Below are 18,043 nucleotides of genomic sequence, written 5' to 3' on the forward strand. Positions count from 1 at the left end.
AATCATCACTTGGAAACATAGGAACTTGGATACTGCAGCAAGAGAAGTCAGTCAGCACACAGTCATGGTAAGTGCTATTATACCTTTAGCACTAATGCTCTGGCTTACAAAGAACTGCATCAATGAAGCACACCCATACTAAGTTTTCATTTTAATATGTGTCAGAAGGTGATGTGATAAATTGCATTTGTAAACTATACATAAATGTTCACAAAGTTGGGCAAACACATTTCAAGACAAGTTTGCTTGGATAAAAAGGCCTTTTAAGGTGAGAAATTAAATGTATCTGGCACAATTTTCCACAAAAATAATCTCTCCAGTTAAATTCCAGTCACTGCTTTCAGCATACTCAAATTACCTGAGATAAGTTTGCTCATAAACCAAACAGACTGATACTTTAGTCACACAGAGACATGCAGATTTTATGATGTTAAATAATATGAATAACATTAATTACACTGATGCAAACACAGTACCTCTTAATAGAAGGTGATCTTGGACAGAATGAAGTGACTGACTTAAATGTTACCACTGTATACAATATTTAATGATTTGATGGTTATGCAGTAAGCAGATAGTCCTCTTACACTAATGGTCAGCTGACAAAAATAATGACTGGACTGTTTGTCTGCTGTAAAAGTCATTTTAAATTCAAATCTGCTGCTGCTGAAGGTTCTTATATGGTGACATTTCTCAAGCAGGCCCAAACAAACGAAAAAAAATCTTTTCCTATGTTGGATTGTTAAGGTAATTCTTTTTGAGTAACGACTCTGACTCGCGTATAATTGGGAAAAGAAAAAGTGTCACTTTTCATCAGACACGTTCTCTACATAGAGCCACAGCTGTGATCACCTCATTGTGTACTCAGAACACCAAAACAAAACGTTACATTTATCGCTGCATGTTGTGAGGCCATAAATGGTCAAAGAATGAGATTTTCGGTGGTGGTGGGGGGGGCACGTGTGAATCGAATGCATTGAATCACTCGTGGTGTAACAACAGGACCGTGTTCAGTCCTGGCAGCCTGTGGCTTTTGTTTCAGCATCATTACAGTTAAATTATGATATGATGGATACACGTTTGAAAACATTTACTGAAATGCATTTTCGAGCCAGACGGCCAAAGTGTGATAAAATGTAGAAACCTCTGCAAGTCCTTTAAATATTGTAAATATTCTTTGAACATCTATTGTTTAAAAAAGATTTTTAAAAAAATTAAATGTACTGAGGCTCCTTATATATACTCAGTTTTCCTGGGAGAGTAACAAAGACTAGTGAACATCTACAGTATAGCCCACAAATAACCTCTTGTCGTATCCAAATCCTATAAATCTACAAAGTGAAATGGAAAAAAAAACACTTCAGCCAATGAATACACAGTGGGTGTTGTATTGCTTATGTCGATGGGCCTTGTGCCAGAATGCATTTCAGCCTCGGGCACTGATATCAGTCCATCACACAGAGTGCCCTAGCGGGAAATGCTGAATGTGTTGTCCATTTCATTCCCTTGTTTACTCTAAAGTTGCTCGAGTGTCAAGTGGTTATTTGAAGATCATACTGTGGGTACACTAAACAATGATAAAGGCAACTTTGGACTCTGGAGGTTGAATGACGACAGGCTCTCCCTGGTTCCTTTTTCTTTTTTTTTTCCCTCGTCTTTCTGTGGCTCATCTTAAAGATTCAAACAGAACCTAATGAGACTGACCCTCGGAGTTTGTACATGGTCCAGTTGGGGAAACTGAGCCCAAACATGAGGAATGGGTTAAGTTAGCAGCTGCCTGATCTCTCGGTGAACGTAGCAAAGGAAGTCCATGTAGGAGGCCCCGCCGTGCAAGCCTTTGTCCTCCACCAGGAACTGACGGAACAGCATCTCTGGTTGTCTCTCTGCCTCACGATGTGCAGCTGAATAGGGCAGAAAACATAAGTGTGACTGATTTCCGGTACACCTGGAGCACAGTGGCTTTCATAGTACAAAATGTACTCACATTGTTGTCACAGCTGGCATGTTCCTATTTTTGTATAACATGTTCCTCATCTATCGACTGAATTTACTTCAGCTTCATTTTAAGACTGGTGTGTGTGTGTGTGTGTGTGTGTAAGGGGGTCCTCTGTGGATTCAGAAGAATACTCGAACTACTTTCTATATATTAACTGCTCGATAGCACTGGGTGTGCAGTGCATGGGGCCATTTGTACAGTGCTTTCTCTAGATGTACTTTGAGTAGACTATTTATATAGAAAAAAAAATGTTTTTAGAGCCTGTTTGGGGGGATGTATTTACTATGATGCTCCACTAGAGGGAAGCAGAGCAACAAAAGCCTAAATATGGAACGGTCTGCCATGCCTCAACTAAACAGTGTTATCTCGCTGTGTTTTAAAGTGAATTAAAAGGAGATTAATTGTGGTTAAATGTGTTTTGGGTTGTGTTTCTGCCTACCTTCATAGAGTTCGGCCTCTTTTCAAGAAGGCTGCTGATGATCGATCGGACCTTCTTTGATAAAGGGTTGTCGAGCTCCGGCAGCGCACACTAAAGAAAAACAGAAGAAAAACCCAATTCATTCTAATTGGGACTCGTTTGATCACTAAAAATAAAGCGCAGTCTGCCTCAGTCATACTGTCTGCCTCCTTCCTGTGTACCACTAACACATAGTGAAGTATTTGAGCTCTACCCTGAAAATAAATATCCATCTGTGAGTTGTGTGTGTGGTGTTCTTGTTTTTTTTCTCTGTGAGGTTTACAAAAGCCTTGACTGTTTAGCTAATTTTACAGAACAAACTAGTGGAGTTCAAGTGAGTCATACTTGATAAAATGTGGGCACAGTCAAATGAACTATGTGCTGAGATTGTTTCTCACAACTGGACTTCTCAGACATTCTCTGACCATACTATAATGCCTCCAGGCACCAGAGAGGTCAAATGTCAAATCTAATAGCTCAAAACACCATTTCACCTGGATTCTGAGTGCACTGAGGTCAAAGTGCTGAAATAAAATGAATTCTGACCATGTGTCCTTGCAGATGGGCGAGGGAGGGCAGGTTGAAGAGGTTCTGGATGAGGTCTGGTGGGCTCGCTTGGCCCAACCACAGGAACATGGACTGGCCGTTCTCCAGCAGGAACATGCCAGAGTCTGTGAGGCGCTCCTCAGAACAGCGCACCGGGGTGGGCGGCTTCTCGCTGTCGACGTCTACATTGTGCTGAAAAACAGTACAGGAGTTTACCAAGTGGAAAAAAAAAAAATAGTTTATGCCTAAGTAAGATGATCTGGCACATGGTGGTTTCATTCCTTACCAGGGGAGTGAGGCGAGGTAGTAGAGCAGAAGTTGCGTGTCCTCCACCCCATGGCCATGAACGACAGCCTCTGGTGGGCTCTGTCATCTGTGGAGAGCTCTGTGCTGCCCACCAAGGGGGCAGTTTTCATCAGGCTGTTCATGTAGACTGGGAACACTTTCATGGCATCAGGCAGGATCAGCTGCAGATGGACAGAAGCATGAAACCTAGCTGTTACTTTCTAACAGATGACACACAGATAGCAGATTTATATTAAAACAATCTTTATTTTTATCACATTCAAATGTCCTTTGTTGGTGCAATGCTGCACTGACCTGGCTGGCAGCGGAGGGACTGGCACAGTTCTTCCTGTAGCAGGCCAGCATGTGAGCTGTTTGGTTTACCAGGATCTCCCTCACATTCTTTAGAGGCTGGTTCAATATGGCACGGTAAGCTGAAGGGGCATGACAAAGGTTAGTTTAAAAAAAAAAAAAAAGCAAGAGAGGAGGAAAAACACAGGGGGCGGGGGGGGGGCCTAAGAGCCAGCTGATGATAAGCAGGCAAAAAAAGAAGGTGGAAGAAGAGGAAAAACAATCAGGCAGGGGAAGGAAAAAGTGGAAAAGAGGACTAAAGAGTAACAGGAGAGGTAAGAGAAGGCAAACAGAGGTCAGTAACACAGCTGGACTTATACTCTGCTATGTGCAGATTACAGAAAGACTGCATCATGTGAAACATATGGCTCACATAAATCACTGCATATAAGTAGATTATTTAGTGATACACAGGGTACGTTTAACAAAGGTCAGATGACGCTTGAGTATGTTAACAGGCCATGCCTCTGCGCTGCATTATAGCCCTAAAAATTATGGTTCCCACATGCAGAGTTTTAACTGCAGAAAGAAATGTTTAAGGTAGTCCACTTGAACTTTTAAGGAAACTAACCTGATTTGGCAAAGAAGTTGATGAGCGAATCGGTCTCGCAGCTCTTGTACAGCTCTGACAACTGCGAGCTGCAGTTCAGACTCAGGTTGTGGATGCGGAGCCGTCTCTGCCCGCTGATGGTGGTGTACAGCAAGGCACACTGGGAAACGGAGCGGAACATGGAACGTAAGCTTTCAAAAAACTCTTGGGTTTTTCATCTCTTGACAAAAAAAATCATTTCAAATATCACGTGTCTGGAATAAAGCTCATTTTGACACACACACCTGCATGAATGCACCGGTCTCCTCGCTGAGTGTGTCGTCATGCTTGAACTCTACTGTCACGGCCTTGTCGCAATCCACAGCCGCCATCTCTATATCTGTAGTGTTGCTCATATAAACAGCACCAAAGAAGTCCGTGGCTCTGAAGCCTGAAGGGAGACACGCAGAGTGGTGTGAAAAACCGACTCGACTCTGATCGATCAGAACACACCAGATGAACAATCTTGCATTGCTTCTTACCTGTGCTAGTACGAACGCGCATGATGGCATCAAACCCGATGCTCTTCTGCACGTCTTTCCTCAGGTCTCTCAGAAAATGCTCCCCATCTGTCTCTACCTGTCAACAAAAAGCAAAAAAAAATAAATAAATGAACAAAGCTTTGGCCAGCAGATGGCACTGTTGTCATTGTTGGAGAACAAGGCTCATAAAGGTGCCTTAACACAAGTAATACTACTTAATACCAAGTGAGGTGTTTTACTGAAATGTCCCTTTGGGTAAAAGAAAAAGTATAAACACTAAATGAGAGGAGGATGTTGTTATTAAGCAGCTGAAATGCTTTTAAAACATTTATTTTTGGTTGCCTACAATGTACTGTTATAAAGTACTTTATTGTAGGTTTACACTGTGTGCAAATCAGAAATGCATTCTTTCAATATGTGCAAACTTCCTATGATTGTTGCACCATTCCTTTGGGACAGTTTTATATTAGACTGTGGCTTCTGTGCCAAACTCATTATGTAGGTACAGTTTGCTTTTATTAGGCAGCAAATACCTTTGTCTATGTGTGAAACTATGGCTTCTTAATGGAATTACAAGGAAAAAAAAACAACTGCACAATAAATGTTTGGTGCGTGAAGCGTTTTAGTGTGTGTGCTGAGTGGCCACTACATAATGTAAAAAAGGCACCATAGGTCTGCTGCACGTCATACCTGGAAGTTGCTGTACTTGTAGACGGAGCCTCCGGTGTGTGAAGGCACATCGGCCATGGTTGCCAGGTCCGAATACTGGCTGGGGAAAAGGAAGAGATCCACGCAGCAGCCACTTGCCACACAGTCTTTAGACAGCTGCTCATAAACACTTTTCTGAGGCTGGAACAGGGTCTGTGGAAAAGTACGAGACAATTAGTCAAGGTAAGCCAGCAGTTTCAAATATCACATTTAACAAAACCCATTTTCACACAACATTTTACTTCCATAAATCTGAAAAGACAAAGAATAACTAAAATGTGATCGATGAAAGAAAAAAAAATATTTGCCTTTAATTATATTAGATTAAGGGTCTTTATTAAGGGTACACTGTGAGTTCACTTCACACAATAAGTTACTCGCCTTCTCTTTGTCAGTGTTGACCAGCTTTTTGTCATCCCTGTTCTTCAGTTTGCCCGGAGCCTCAGCAGTGGGCATAGATGAGTGGAAGATGAAGAGCTTTCCGCTACATTCTGCTGCCTGGAGGGCGGCGAGAGACGGAAGGAGAAAACGTCTTAAAAAAAAGAACATCTCGCTAAGTCAAAAGGTCAGGAGGTTAAAAAAAACGTCCACTCCTGCAAATACTCTAACACTAGATGTCATGTACACAACATGGATGGGCATGAACAAATAAATTACTGACTCTTTGCTGTTGTGTAATATTGCAACTGCTTCCAATTAAAAGCTGCGTGGGAGCTTTTCCTTTGTTTTGGGCCAAAACTCTGACTTCATATCACTGGGAAAGCTTGCTGGACTTTAAGTAAACACAAACATATCAGGGGGAGAAAAAAACCCAACATGTTGCTTCACTCAGTTGGTCGGTTGAATGAGTTCAATGCCAGCGTTGGTGAGAGCATCTGACAATTTTGAATGTTGTGGGGATGGGGAGGGGGGCAGCACTTTGAGGAAAACACACCCCAGTATACGGTGTACTATAAGTATTATTCAGAAAAGAGCAAAAAAAAAAACCTTTCAAAGTAGGTTAATAGAATCAGAAACATTGTTTCCTATAAAATGAAGCTTCCACTTGCTCTAATAATACTTCGCCCTTAACTTTACAGATGCAGACATGAATCTATATCTAAACCTACATCAGGTGCTTGTTTCAATGAGCCTACACTATGTTCCACTTCAGTGTCGACAGATGTCGCACTGTGGCTAACCTTAAATGCCTCCACACCAGCCTGGATGACGGGGGCAAAGACCGTTTCACTCTCGCTGGTGTCTGCAAACATGTCAGGGATCTGGTCCAGGAGGCTGCAGAGAAAGCAAGAGGATTATGGTTTGACATGGACGTGTCACACTGCCTTGTTAATGCTTTCACAATAGCCACTCTTGAAATGTTTTGACAGGACAAAAAAAACTACTTGCTCTCTGCTGGAGATAAACAGTTACTCTACATGTCAGTGACAAAGCGCTTCTTACTTGTAATGACGGCCCTCGAGTCCTGGTAGTTAACGAGGGAAGCCGTTGAGCAGCGGCACGAACATCTCGGCCGTGTCTGACACCACCATCATCTGCGGCTGAGCCAAAGCGCTCTTCACGTTGTAGAAGTGGAGGACCTTGTTGTAGGTAACAAAGCCCACCTTTATTGCTGAGTTCTCCATACCCTCCTCTCTGGTGACGGAGGCACAACGAGCAATCAGTGAATTCCAGCATGGATTAAATCCAAAAAGATATGTATATACCGCTACAGTCTTGCCTGCTGTGATAATTCTTTTTCTCTACACTGTGCCTCCAGCCACACAAACATACTTTTGGAAACAATACGTGGTGACATTTACCAGAATCCTCTGATTCAGATGTCTAATAGGCAGCTACAGTGAACTGGACCATGAATAAAAAACCTGTCACCACATGAGCAATTTAGAAGCATTCTTTACTGGCAATAGCAACTGCACTTTGTAGGCCTCTCTTGTTAAATCACAGGACACACTGAAGGAACATGTAATGTGATTGGGAACAGTTATCAGCCACACAGCTCCCATAAATACTGTCTACAGCTGCTGTTCTAATAACACATTCAGAAGATTTTATTTCTTGAGCTCTTCTTCATACCAGCGGTGATATATATATATATATATATATATATATATATATATATATATATATATATATATATATATATATATATATTAATTAAAGCTTTCATCTACATCTGGATTTATTTAAACTGGCCTCTACCACCTTAAGTGAATTATTCATGCATGTTGTTAAACTCTGCAGAATTATGTGAACCACATGAAAATCACTGAGTATCCTCTGGGTTTAATTTAGTGCCTGTGAAAACAAAAGTAGCCATTCAAACACAGCCCTGAAGAAGGCCGTATCTTGTGTATACTTCTAAGTGTTTAAAGGGTGATGTCATGGCAGCAGACAGATAAGGAAATATTGTTGCTGGCACTAACAAACTAGTGAGAAGAGAAGGCAGTTTCCAAGTTATTTTAGGAGTAACCAGGTGAAGCACACCATCCTCTCCTCTGAGATAAATCAAGTCATTCTTAGCAGAAAAACCACAACAGAGCGTTTTGTTTAGGATGCCTTTCAAAGGTGAGATCATGCACTGTCATATTTTCCCCTTGCGGCACCATTTTTAGCACTCCATCATCATCATCATACCCATCATCTGCAAAGTTTCATGCAAAAATGTTCAGCTGATATGAACAAAAAAAGTTGGCTTGATCTGTAAGGCTTCAGGGAAGCACAGCAATATGGGGACTGTGTTGTAGTTTTGCATTTTAAGCAGATCCTAGTTCTCTTTGAAGTAGTGACAATTGAAGTAGAAGTACCTGACGATACGCATTACATTCCTAGTATGTGTGTACCTGGGCAGCTTCTCCAGCAGAGTCTTCAGCTCATCACATATCAGTTTGACCAGACCACTCTTAATGTTGTTGTAGGACACATCAATCATGAAGATGTAGGCGGGAGGATTTGGAGGCTTGTTGTTCTGTGGGGGGGGGAGCAGGTGTAATAAATGAACTGCTACTTTGAAATCTTTCCAGGCAACGACAGCTTGACTGATATCCAACACAGAAAAAGTTTTTCTTGGCCTCTTAAACATACAAGTCAGAAGATAACAGACCTTCATCCTGAATATAAGCCCACAATGATGGCATATCAGAGAGCCCTTAACAGGGGTCAAACATTATGTCTTCCACTTTAAAAAATATATATTTCCTTCTGTGCTTGTTTATAACTATAACTTCTGTGAACACTGTGGCAGGAATGAATTCCTGAATACGAGGGAACAGCAGTGAAGTGTGTGAGGGGCTTGTCGGTGAGATATTATGTTTCCACAGTTACAACCCATTACAAGACACTCACCTTACAGGCCTTTGTTTATCAGCTGGCCAGCAGAGATTGTTTATAAGACTTAATAAACAGAGCAAAATTAGGCCAGTGAAGTGACTCAGCTTTGCCCCCTTACTTTAAACCTCTCATGTTCTCAATAAACACACCCTCAGTGTGGACAGTGATTGGCATCACTGTGTTTTCTTTTGTATTTTCAATAGACTGAGCCGAACACTCTTCTGTCCTGTTCAGCTCGTGCTGAATAATAATGGGTGTGTGCCAAAAGGTTCCTTTGAAAATCAGTAATGCAGTTCTGTAGATGCAAATCTCTTGTACTGCATTCAACAAACTAAACAGAGAACCATCCATCCATCTTTCAGCATAAACTCTGCCTTACACAAGCAAACAGTGCCTGAATTTAAGTGCTTGTTTTTAGCAATCTGACCAACTTTATTTACCCTGCATTTTGTGTACTTGATATCAGTCTTTGTGTACCTTACAGTAATCCAGAGTGGCTACAAACTCATAGGATCCCAGCGACAGTTCAGGCCTCTCATAGAAGTCCACCCTTCGGCCCATGTGGTCCAGATGTTGGAAGTAGAAGACTGGCACTGGGATTAAAGACAGAAATAAAACTCTGTGTGGGGACTGTGTTCTTCTTCAACATTAAATTAAATAATTTAGATTTTCCTCCCTTGGACAGATTTTTCAAATAATGAAGTTAGCATTTCTACAAGTAATCCCTGTGAGCTACAAGCTCAGGCTTCACTTGTTTTTTTTTTGTTTTTTTTTTCTCTGTTTACTCTGCTTGATGTCAATGAGATTTGGTCATCTTAACCACACTGTAAGCAGCCATCTGCTGCTCAAATGTATGAGAGGCATCAATAAGTAATATGGCTTAAAGAGAGGAAGAATAGGACTAAACAACTTGTTTCAGACAGTGGATGTATAACATTAATAAGGAGTATTATCATACTCATACAAAGCTACTCTAGTACAGTGAAAGGATTAAAAATATGCTGTTTGAAATGGACATGCTAGGTCTCCTTTAAAGTTATCAGAATCTATCCTGTTTTGTTTTTTTTATTGTACTGTACCTTCATTGACACAGTTGCAGAAACCACACTGGTAGCGGCGACCGCCATCAATAAATTGCATGTAGGGACACATATAGGCCTTGCATCGATTGCAGCGGACTGGGCCTGTATCACCGTGATTCACGACGTACAGTGGAGTCTACACAGAGAAGAAAGAGAAGATATATTGCTACTAGCTGTACTGAACACACGCATACACACACAGACACACACACATATTTTTTTTGAGCACCGATTCTGTGATGTTTCCCGTGCTTTTAATAAATGCAGTTTTTCTATTCCTAAATACCTTAAGCTAATATATACCAGCTCCGTCAGAAGCACGAGTGGTTCCTTGGCACCCCAACAAAAACACATTTTGCTTTCAAAATGAGAACAATTGTTAATCATGGGATAGAAATAGTGAGTATGAATTTGGGAAGCACACCACAGCACTGTTACTGGAAACCACAAGCAGGCGTGCAGATGACAGAGAGTGTCTTTGCACTGTTTATTTAAGACTCTCTGACACAACATAAACTGAACATGTTTGCTTCAAATGAACTCCAGTGCAATAAAACGCATGCAGACAAAGCAGCAAGTAGGTTTATTATTAGACCCGAGAGGAGAGTTAAAGTGTTTACAATATCTTGGAGCAAAGCAAAACTGATAACAGCAATGAAACAACATTAAAGCCCAGCAGCATGCTTTTCTGAGTCTTTATAACCTCAGAGCACTGATTTCCATTTGCACTGGATGATATTGAATGTGCCACACTCTAATTTTCCATTCTTTTTGTATAAACCTCCTTTTTTTTTTTCTTCTCTGGTCCCAGCAGATCTGACATTAGCCAATTAGCCAAAAGCCAGATGAGACAAAGCTAACATTGCCTAAAAAGGCCAATCGACGTCTGGGACAAGGCGAGTGTAGCGGGAAAATATCTAAGGCAGGGTTCTTGGACCACACATGATCCAAAAGGAGGTCATTCATAGGACAAATGATCTTTAGTAGTTCGTGGAAATATCTATTAAAGGAGAACTCACAGTGTAACCACCACAACTGACTTTTGCATTTTTATGATCCCTTCTGTCTTACAGGGAAATGCCAAAAAGACTTTAACACAAACCCTTTTGGTAGAATGACAGAAACAACTGATTCTCCTACTGCATTAAAAACAGTCTTTGTCAAGTGTTCTTCGTAAGATTTATGAGTCATTATATATGACAGCGTTCAACATTTCGAAAACACAGTTCAGTCCAAGGATACGCGTGGGATGGATGGTCAGCAAACATGAATAAATTCTCAGCCTGACAGAGACGGTGCAGTGTATTAGCACTTATCAGTCCTTGCAAAGGTTACACTTACAGCACAGCACGAAATGGGCTTATTTTCCTCTCTGTCTTTCTCTCGTATATTAACCACAGACAGCATAAAAGATGGATGTAGTGTTCAGGTCAGAAATATTAAGCCAATGCATTAGTCCCTAAAAACCTGCATTCTACTTGAAGGCCACCAGATGGCAAAAAGCCTTCCAGTCCTGTGGAAATCTATGAGAAAGCTGCTTTCTGTCTTGACTTGTGCTAACACTTTTCTGATGAGTTTATGGGCTCACTCATCTTTATTCATCATATTGAATTTTAAAAAAATGATGCTTGGTCAAACTATGTTTCAAAAGGAAGGATGCAAAAGTGGTATGCTCATTTGCTAATGGCTTGTCAATCACAAATTGTTAGCATATCACAGATAATCCTTCTTTCACAGTGATTTCACGGTCAGACCCACCCCTGATTTTTTTAATGGCTGGTTGAAGTTGTATGTGAAACTGTAACTTACCTCATTCTTTGGCAAACTGGCAAAGGGTTTGACGATGGCAGCAAGGGGTACTTGGCACTGCTTGGCCAAATCAGCGGTGCAGGGGAGTGAGTAGGTGGTGCAGCGTATGAACCTGGGGCTGGCATTACCTGGATTTAGCAAAAAGAAGCATAAATAAGCTATTGTTTATTTCATGATGTTTTGTTATATCAACATTTTATTATTGATGATTTTCTACCTATTCTTTAATTTTGTCAACTGCTTGTGAAGCTCTTCTGGATTATTATCTATGCATCTACATCAGTATATAAATACCTTGATTTTTTTGATCGTAATACCTTTCCCAAATAAACAATTATTCAATTATATTTGAATTCTATATTGCAAATAGGTTTTAAATAGATGATACGCTTTAAGAGAAGTTCAGATGTCCATTTTTTACCTTGGTCTGTTACTGTGAAGTCAGTGGTCACCAGAGGTGGAACCTGTCCTCTGATGTTTGTGCTGAAGACCTCTCCTCCTTGTTTCACTTGATCATCTTCAATCACCTGGGTCTAAAGAAGAAAAGTTATGTAATAAGATACAATCTGACATTTGTCAAGCCCATTTAGGTGGATACCATGCTTTAAGAATGGATACTTCATTAAAGTGGACCCATCATGCTAATTTCTAACTCCATATTTTTACTACAGTAATTTTGCATGATTTACAGTTGAAATTAATCATTATTTATCTTATACTTAGACTTGGTGTGGGTCCTCAGTTCATCCACTGTCTGAAACAAGCTGTTTTAGCACCTCTCCCTTTAATGCCCACTGATTGTACTCATTTTTTTGGAAAGAGGTTGAGCATGCAATACCCTCAAACTCTGGGCAACAACTTTTGATTGTAAGGCGACTGTACAGGATGCCTGGTGGGAGGCAACCTGTCTCCAAACAATCACAGTCTGATTCGGACTGACTGCAATCACACTCAGACAAGGTTTTGCCAACTTGACCCCAGTCATTTGCAAACAGATAGCTGACTGATAGCAGACTAACTCCATCTTATTGCAATTTTATCAATTCTTGATGCACCAAAGTTAAGTTTAAGACAGCATCTGACTGCGAGTGGTCAATCCTGGCCCCCATCTTCAAAGCAATCATTTCTAAAGAAACAACATTGCAAGTTAATTGTACATGGTTGTAATCATTTTGCTTGTGCTGTGATCTCCAACCACTGTTTTGCCTCGAGTAACTTTAGCATGAGCCAGCTTTGTTCTGATTGGCTGTCCCTTGCAAACACAACATATGAACAGCAGGTGGGGGTGGCTATTGTGTTCACAGCCCAAGATGATGAGTGCCTACTTGCTTCAGCTTGACTCTACTTGGTTTCCATTACAACTGAGTACAGCCTCAGCAAGGCGGCCCGAAAGTATCATGACGTCATTTGTATGCGACACAAACACAAGCGATCGCTCTGTCTAGCTTCCTCTGGATTCTGTCATCAGCCACCAAGCGCAAAAACGTCTGTGTTGTGTAGGCATTTTCCTCGTTCTCGGGTTTCAAAAACGGCAGGTTTGGTTTCCTGTTTAGAAGTCACTCTCATGATTCAGCTAGTGATGTTACTGCTTGGCCAATCAGTAGTAAGCATTCTGACGATGTCACATTTTCATCTTGATTCAGCTTGCTTGAAACCACAGCAGAGTAGGTACTAAAAAAGTGCCTGGTACAAGGTACTACCACCAAGCTGAGCATTTACTAGTGGAAAAGCAGCAATATATATATATATATATATATATATATATATATATAAACACTGAGTAACAAAGAAGCCGATGTCAGTGGCTTTGCCACACAACTCTTGAAGACTGAATAAGCTGGTAGTTCAGGACAGAAAATGAGGAAAGACAAATGCTCTGTGTTGGTTAGTGGTGGCATGCTGTTCCAGGAAGATTAATTGTTCACTCACTATGCTAGGGATAGAGTCAGGGTCCAGTTTCTTCTGAGGTGGGCCAGCCAGTGCAGATGGTGCTCCAGGAAAGCCTCCTGGCATATTTGGCTGGGGTCCAGCCATGTATCCCCCAAACTGACCTGTACATTGAAACAAAACATACATCAGTGGGTATTTATTGGCTACACTGTAAAGAGTGTACAGTTAAACAAAGCTGTTTTAACTACTTGATGAATTAGCAGTCTGAAAGAGGAACCAAGTATCAGAGACGCATTAAAAATGAGAGAATGCTAAGCTAATGCTGAAATAGTTTTTTATTTGGTGGCCCTGTTGCTGTTTTTGTTCAGTTCTGTCTGACAAGGAGAGGACAACACTGACTGTGTTGTCACTGTTCTTGAACTTTCCTTATCAGAATTGAGGCTGGACAGATTGTGTTGTATGATGTACAGACTGTAAGACCCCTCGTTACAAATGTTGAGATATTGGGCTAAATAAACACCTGTGACCTCCACTGCCTCTGGCTCGAAGTTACCTGCTTGCTGGGGGTATCCTGGCTGACCAGCAGATGCCAAACCAGGCTGCTGGAAACCTCCAGGGCCCGGAGGAGGGGGCCCAGGGAACGGTCTACCCGTGCCTGCCATTGGTGTACCTGCCATCGACTGGCCTGCCATTGGCATGTTTGCTTGGGGTGACTGTGGAGGAGACATCTGGGGAGACATGTGGGGGGACTGGGGGCCTGGAGGCATGTGTTGGGGAGCCAATGAGGAAGGAGGTGGTGCCTGGAAAGGCTGCTGAGCGACAGAACTTGCTGGAGGAGGAGGGCTCTGCATTGGACCTAAGGAATAAAATAAACACATCCAATGTAGTGAGTGAAGACAATCCTCCATTTCTCTAATCCCTGCATTCGTCCCTTCCACTAAATTACCATGTTCTGTGGAAAGTCTTTTTCCTAAATGGACAACTTACCATAGTTGCCTAAGTTCATAGAACTCATCTGATTGGTGAGCTGCTGTGTTGGTGGTGGGCCAGGCGAGGCCATGTTGTTGTATAGTGAGTGTGGAGGTTGTCCATATGGAGCAGACACAGCTGGTGGAGCAGGGTAGCTGAAGAACATAAGAGCAGTTTTTGTACTGTACTGTTCAGTGTAGTCTTACATTAACAAAGTGATTTATTCTTGAAGCTGCTTTTAAACACATGGCAAATGTTAGCAACTGTTATTGCAACAGTCTATTAACACAATTAACAAGTCATGGTATAGGATGGCTACATAAATCCACCCTGTGTTATTTTCCAGCCAGATAGAGTAAACTTTGAGCCCACATAAATTCATCACTGTTGTTTCAATTCCAGGGAAAATCAGTTGGTCCGAGCAGGTGCTCTCTGATAAGGTCTGTTACCTTTGTGGATGAGCGCCATTCTGCTGGACATTTGGATTGTACTGACTGGACACCGGAGACAGAGGCATGCCAGCAACTGAGGAGACTGGTGATTTCATCACACCTGCAGTGACTGGCAGACATTATGTTATACAACTGCACTGATATTGCTTCAAAATGCAGTTTATTTTAAAAAAGGCAATAAACTGACTGTAGCATGTGTGCTATTACAGTGGTATAACATATGATTAAAAATAAGGGTAGGCAGATATTCATTATACACATAACCACACATGACAATATTCAATAGAAATTCAATAGAATATGAATCATTACTCTTACTCTGAAAGACATGCACTTTATTTGACATATTTTTGCACCCTAAACTTAAAAATTAAACCTCATCCATGAAATGTTGAATATGTGTGCTTCTGTTGCTGATAAGGAGAAAAAGTTCTATTTTATATGATTAAATGCATGTTACCTGCAGGAGGAGCCTGAGGTGGACCCCCATAATGCCCGTAGAGGGGCTGCGCAGGGCCAGATCCGAATCCACCTTGATAGGCCCCCATCCCTGGCTGGGCCTGGGAGTACGGGGGTGCAGCAACATAACCCTGTTGACTCATTTCGCTGGAATGGCTCTCACTGTCTTCTCATGCCAAGATGAAGGAGTATCACCTGTGGCAGAGAAATGAGGATATTCAGATTAATGAAAGTATAAAAGGACTTCAGTCTTATATATAGGGATTTAGTTCATTTGTTTGTTTGATTCTTCTACTATAAATTGTAAAATTACAGACTGAATATGGAAATAGAAGGGAAACTTATTTAAAAGCTTAATTAAGTATAACTTCAGTGATATGCTTCAACTTTGCACATTCAGTCAGTTACTGCCATTAGATATGAATTTGATTTTTTTTTTGTGCTTTTAAAGATCTGCAAGCACAAAAGTATTTTGAAGCTAAATAAAACAGCACTTCCCTTCTTTTTGATTCAAGCGACTCGGTAGTTTCTGCCCTCCCGGCTGCATGATTTATGACTAAAACATATATTTTATGTTTACAAACCACACCACCAACAACTGATATTTGACCTCACGCAATCATCTGTATAGTGTAAGATGGACTTTGACTGCCTTATCTCCCAATAAACAATGCCAATCTCTGGGAATAGCATCTTAAGTAATTAACAACATCAGCAGCTCATTTCTGTTTTGCTCTATTCATGCTAACGTACATACATTTGCAGTGTTTATCAAAGTATTTGCATTTTTTTTCTGGCAACATGAATAGGCTTGTAATTATGTTTTACTTTCCTAAAACTTGTCCTTTTTTTAAAAAAAAATAAAAAAATAAAATAAAACAATGACTTTTAAACTCTAAAGCCTGTAAAGTTTTAAAAGGGAAGTGGGAACAGCTGGATCAACAGCTGTGTGATGACGTCTCCATGAACCTCTTTATAACTTTATAGTAACAATTAAAAAAAAAAAACCTTTAGAAATGAAATCTGAGTGGTTCATTGGGCGGTTCAATAGTTAATGTATCTGACATTTTGAGAGCTGCCACGTCGAATACCGTTATGATGGCTAAAAAAAAAAAAATCGCTGCCTTCCTTTAATTTACATCAAGCTGGACACACGATGGCCTCTTTGCTGCTACTACATAATTTTGGCCATAAAACGTAGCTTGCTGTTTGACAATAAATGCAGCCTTCCTGTTTTTTTAAAGGGCAGCAGTACCGTGACAGAAGTGGGTTCAGTTACAATTGCACTCTGACTGAAAACATCTTGCTAGCAACGCGGAAATTACTACAAAGTTTTCCTCTGAGACAGAAACGTTGTAACTCCTACAATAAATACATTCAAATGAAGAATTGTGGCAGACATAAATACTCACATCTGGCGGCTGAATATCACTGCCGTACTGGTATTTACCTGTATGTCGGGCAGAGTCCTCTCCACTATCTACACCTCTCTGTGAAGCGGAGTGCCACGTCAAACTCCACCACAGCACCGGCGCTCTGTTGGTTTGTGCGACGAAAAATTGCCACTTTGCGAAACCACCAAATGAACCATACATTGTTTCCGGTTAAACGTTTCAAAATAAATCTGCTAACAACAGATAAACACTCTTATCCGAAATGAATCACGCAAACGCGATTAGGAGTTTTGAAATATCAATATGTTACTACTAAATAGAACAATAGCAGAATTTTTTACGCTCAATTTTTTTGTTTCAAAACGCTACTTTAAGTTTTATGTTGAAGAAGTTACATTTACTTCTGTTTTGGGCACCGTGCTTTTGGAAAGGAGGAGTTAACTTGACGGGGCCGAGTCGCCCCTTGCGCTGTGCGCATGCGTGGAAGAGAGGGAACCCATACACGTCAGCACCTCAGCACAGCGGTTGAGTGGTGGTCCTTATGACAGTACATGCATTTCATCAGCTGAGAAACAAACGTGAGCTTTCTCTCTGACAAAACAAACTCCATAACGACCTTAATTTCAATATAATATAAAAGAAAACTTGAAAATTATTTCAAACATCCACCTGAAAGGGAAATTGAAGAGATTGAAGTTCAAAAAAGAATGAATGGATACTGATATGAATCATACTAAGGTGTATGCAGTGATAATTTAGGGGAATTTATTTGTGTTAGAACACAAATCAAGTTGGAATTATCATTCTCTGTTTACACAGATAAATCTTATTATACTGCACTATATTGCCAAAAGCATTCACTCCTCTGCCTTCACAGGCATATGAACTTGAGTGGCATCCCATTCTCAATCCATAGGGTTTAATATGATGTTGGGCCACCCTTTGCAGCTATAACAGCTTCAACTCTTCTGGGAAGGCTTTCCACAAGATTTAGGAGTGTGTTTATGGGAATTATTGACCACTCTTCCGGAAGTGCATTTGTGAGGTCAGACCCTGATGTTGGACGAGAAGGCCTGGCTCACATTCTCCGCTCATTCATCCCAAAGGTGTTCTATCATGTTGAAGTCAGGACTCTGTGCAAGTCAGTCAGGTTCTTTATGGACCTTGCTTTGTGCACTGGTGCGCAGTTATGTTGGAACAGGAAGGGGCCATCCCCACCTGTTCCCACAAAGTTGGGAGCATGA

The 18,043-nt window shown here is 41.0% G+C and overlaps 1 protein-coding gene across 1 annotated transcript; it reads right to left on the bottom strand.

Annotated features, from left to right (window-relative positions):
- Nucleotides 1-611: 611 nt before the first annotated feature.
- sec24d (SEC24 homolog D, COPII coat complex component) lies at nucleotides 612-17,213 on the bottom strand. Its single transcript, XM_030722575.1, is given in 27 exon segments — nucleotides 612-1,877; nucleotides 1,880-1,901; nucleotides 2,436-2,525; nucleotides 3,000-3,191; nucleotides 3,286-3,303; nucleotides 3,306-3,331; nucleotides 3,334-3,466; nucleotides 3,600-3,718; nucleotides 4,207-4,345; nucleotides 4,470-4,615; nucleotides 4,707-4,803; nucleotides 5,397-5,567; nucleotides 5,796-5,912; nucleotides 6,596-6,689; nucleotides 6,851-6,894; nucleotides 6,896-7,049; nucleotides 8,258-8,382; nucleotides 9,222-9,337; nucleotides 9,824-9,962; nucleotides 11,636-11,763; nucleotides 12,057-12,168; nucleotides 13,565-13,686; nucleotides 14,079-14,381; nucleotides 14,513-14,649; nucleotides 14,944-15,055; nucleotides 15,407-15,600; nucleotides 16,856-17,213. Coding segments are annotated over 26 exon segments (3,114 nt in total). The 5' UTR covers nucleotides 15,549-15,600; nucleotides 16,856-17,213; the 3' UTR covers nucleotides 612-1,761.
- Between the last annotated feature and the right edge of the window lie 830 nt (nucleotides 17,214-18,043).

Source organism: Archocentrus centrarchus (assembly GCF_007364275.1).
Source record: "Archocentrus centrarchus isolate MPI-CPG fArcCen1 chromosome 18 unlocalized genomic scaffold, fArcCen1 scaffold_23_ctg1, whole genome shotgun sequence".
In the NCBI taxonomy this organism is placed as follows: Eukaryota; Metazoa; Chordata; class Actinopteri; order Cichliformes; family Cichlidae; genus Archocentrus; species Archocentrus centrarchus.